Source organism: Rhagoletis pomonella, unplaced genomic scaffold (assembly GCF_013731165.1).
Source record: "Rhagoletis pomonella isolate Grant_MI unplaced genomic scaffold, Rhpom_1.0 Rhpom_scaffold_00007, whole genome shotgun sequence".
Classification (NCBI taxonomy): domain Eukaryota; kingdom Metazoa; phylum Arthropoda; class Insecta; order Diptera; family Tephritidae; genus Rhagoletis; species Rhagoletis pomonella.
Window position 1 is genome coordinate 62,241,321 of NW_023458561.1, and position 2,249 is coordinate 62,243,569.

The 2,249-nt window shown below is 35.6% G+C and overlaps 1 protein-coding gene across 1 annotated transcript; it reads left to right on the top strand.

Annotated features, from left to right (window-relative positions):
• The first annotated feature begins 1,146 nt into the window (after positions 1–1,146).
• On the top strand, positions 1,147–1,505 carry LOC118743282. Its single transcript, XM_036475866.1, has 2 exons — positions 1,147–1,302; positions 1,376–1,505. The coding sequence occupies exons 1-2, from the start codon at positions 1,185–1,187 to the stop codon at positions 1,462–1,464; spliced, it is 207 nt and encodes a 68-aa protein (XP_036331759.1). The 5' UTR covers positions 1,147–1,184; the 3' UTR covers positions 1,465–1,505.
• Positions 1,506–2,249: the final 744 nt, after the last annotated feature.

Here is a 2,249-nt window from a genome sequence, read left to right on the forward strand (position 1 = left end):
CAAACTTCCACATTTAAGCATGTAAATCAGGTCATTAAAAACACTTCAACGACGTTAATGATGTGATTAGTTCGGGTTAACAAATTGCCTACATATGTATCTATGTATGTATATTAAGTAGCCAATTGTTTATTTTTAGCAAATTGTTTACATGTGGCTTTCAGAATATAATTTTTAATTTCAACAGGAGGCAGGAAGTGTGTCTGAACTATTTACGTTATTTCTTTAACCCGCTCCGGAATGCGATAAAAACTGTTAGATGTGGTCCAATGAACCTGCTAGCCAAGCAAGCGTATCTACTAATTGTTTATAACAAAAATTATATATTTTGTACGCATCAAGATAAATTGATTAAAATAATAAGCAACTCAAATTAGACGCCTGGAAATTCCCAGTGCTATTTTAGCCAAGAACTAAAGCAACGAAAATATGGGGGAAGGAACAATTGAAAGCACTGCGCGGCGGTGGCATACCTATGCAAATTAGACGGCTAAGACGAAAGCGAAAGCATTAAGTATATGTAGGAGCGCTGGGTCAGGTTAGCGAAAGCAGAAAACGCAGACGCTAGCGGTGCGATTAGCGATTACGTCAAATATGAACTTGAGAGCTCGCTTTCTCAGCCGAGCTGAGGTGCGGGACAGGCATGTGTCGTAAACTGCACCGAGCGGTAACTTGAGAGCGGTCATTAGTTAGTAGGTAGTCAACGCCAATTGCTAATTACCAAATCTAAGTCTAATTTATGAATTTAATAATTTTAAATATACAAATATTAAATTTCTTTTGCACTGAATTTCAAGCGGTTAGAACAATGTTAATTGCTTTCATTTTTTTTTTTTTGTTCTAGCTTAAACCCGATTTTTTTAATCAGTTTGTGTGATCTTTCTTCTTTTGCGGCACATAAAACAAGTTTCCTCCATGCACACATTCAGCAAGAATTTCAAATTTTGGAATTTTGTCAATTTTTTTGCAATCAGCCCACTCATAAAAAAAACACTCATAAAAAAAACAAAAAACAAACACAAAATCAGCAACCCTGCAAATAAAAAATACTAGCTTTCTTCCATCGCTTCACGTATAAATAAAGCGTGCATCCTTTGCTTGTTCATATTTGCAGTCTAACTTTGCAAGCCAACAGTTCAAGCGCGACCATCATAGTAAAAGTCGATTATTATTTCTCACCCAAAATGTCCAAATTATTAGTGTGTTTCGCGCTCTGCCTGATCGTCATCTGCTGCTTATCCCTCACGGAGGCCGCACCAGCGAGAGAGCTTGATTGGCGTACAGCTATTGACTATATTATTGGTAATTGTGATTAGTAAATTAATCAGCGTGAAATATTTCATTGCTAACTTGATCAAACTTTTCAAATTTGCAGCCGCATATGAACATAAATATCCTGGTCCATCAAAACGGTATGCGCCGGAATATGCGCATGTCATCAATCCTAAGGCCTTCAATCCTTAATGATTATCTTTAGTTGTTGTGTGTTCGAAATTTAAGGCTTACTGTACCTAGAATAATGTAAAACAATTTTTATAAATAAATAAATAAAAAATATGTATGTATAGAAAATTGTTGGGAATTGAATTTTTTTTTGTTATTTGAATTTCCAAAGCTAAATATCGTACACCTTCATCTGCATATGTCAGGTTAGTTTACGCGGTAAGTTCTGGTTAAGAGTTCAATCGGCGGCCTACTGGAATCCTAGCAAGAAAATATTTCCAGAACTGTTCCTTCATATCTTTATACGGCCCCGACTTTCTGGCAGGTCCTAGCAGACCCTCTATGTTTTCCCTACACAGTTTAAAAAAGGCGCCAAATCCTGCCCCGCAAGATCACATTTTCTTCTTACTTTGCCCCTCCACCCATTTGAGACTTTTTGGCCCCCTGTCATACTGCATATAATTATGTAAGTTTCTACATTTGATATTAACAGGCCTATTTTGCGTTGGTAGCAAACATTTTGTTACGCGTAAATAAAGTTCCTCATAATTTTTAAACCCTTTTCGAATTCTGCGAATTGGTAAATTTTGTTACCATCCCATAACCAGGTAACAAAATATTGTCCCGAATGATATGTACGTTCAACCATTTAGCAGGAAAGGATATTATTAAAATATAAATGAAATATCATTTCCGAAAACCAAGAATTTTCTCATAATAAACATAAATAAAAATTATTTACATTAACTGCACTCATGTAGAACAAAGCAAAAAACAACAGATTACGCACAATTGAGTGTAATAAC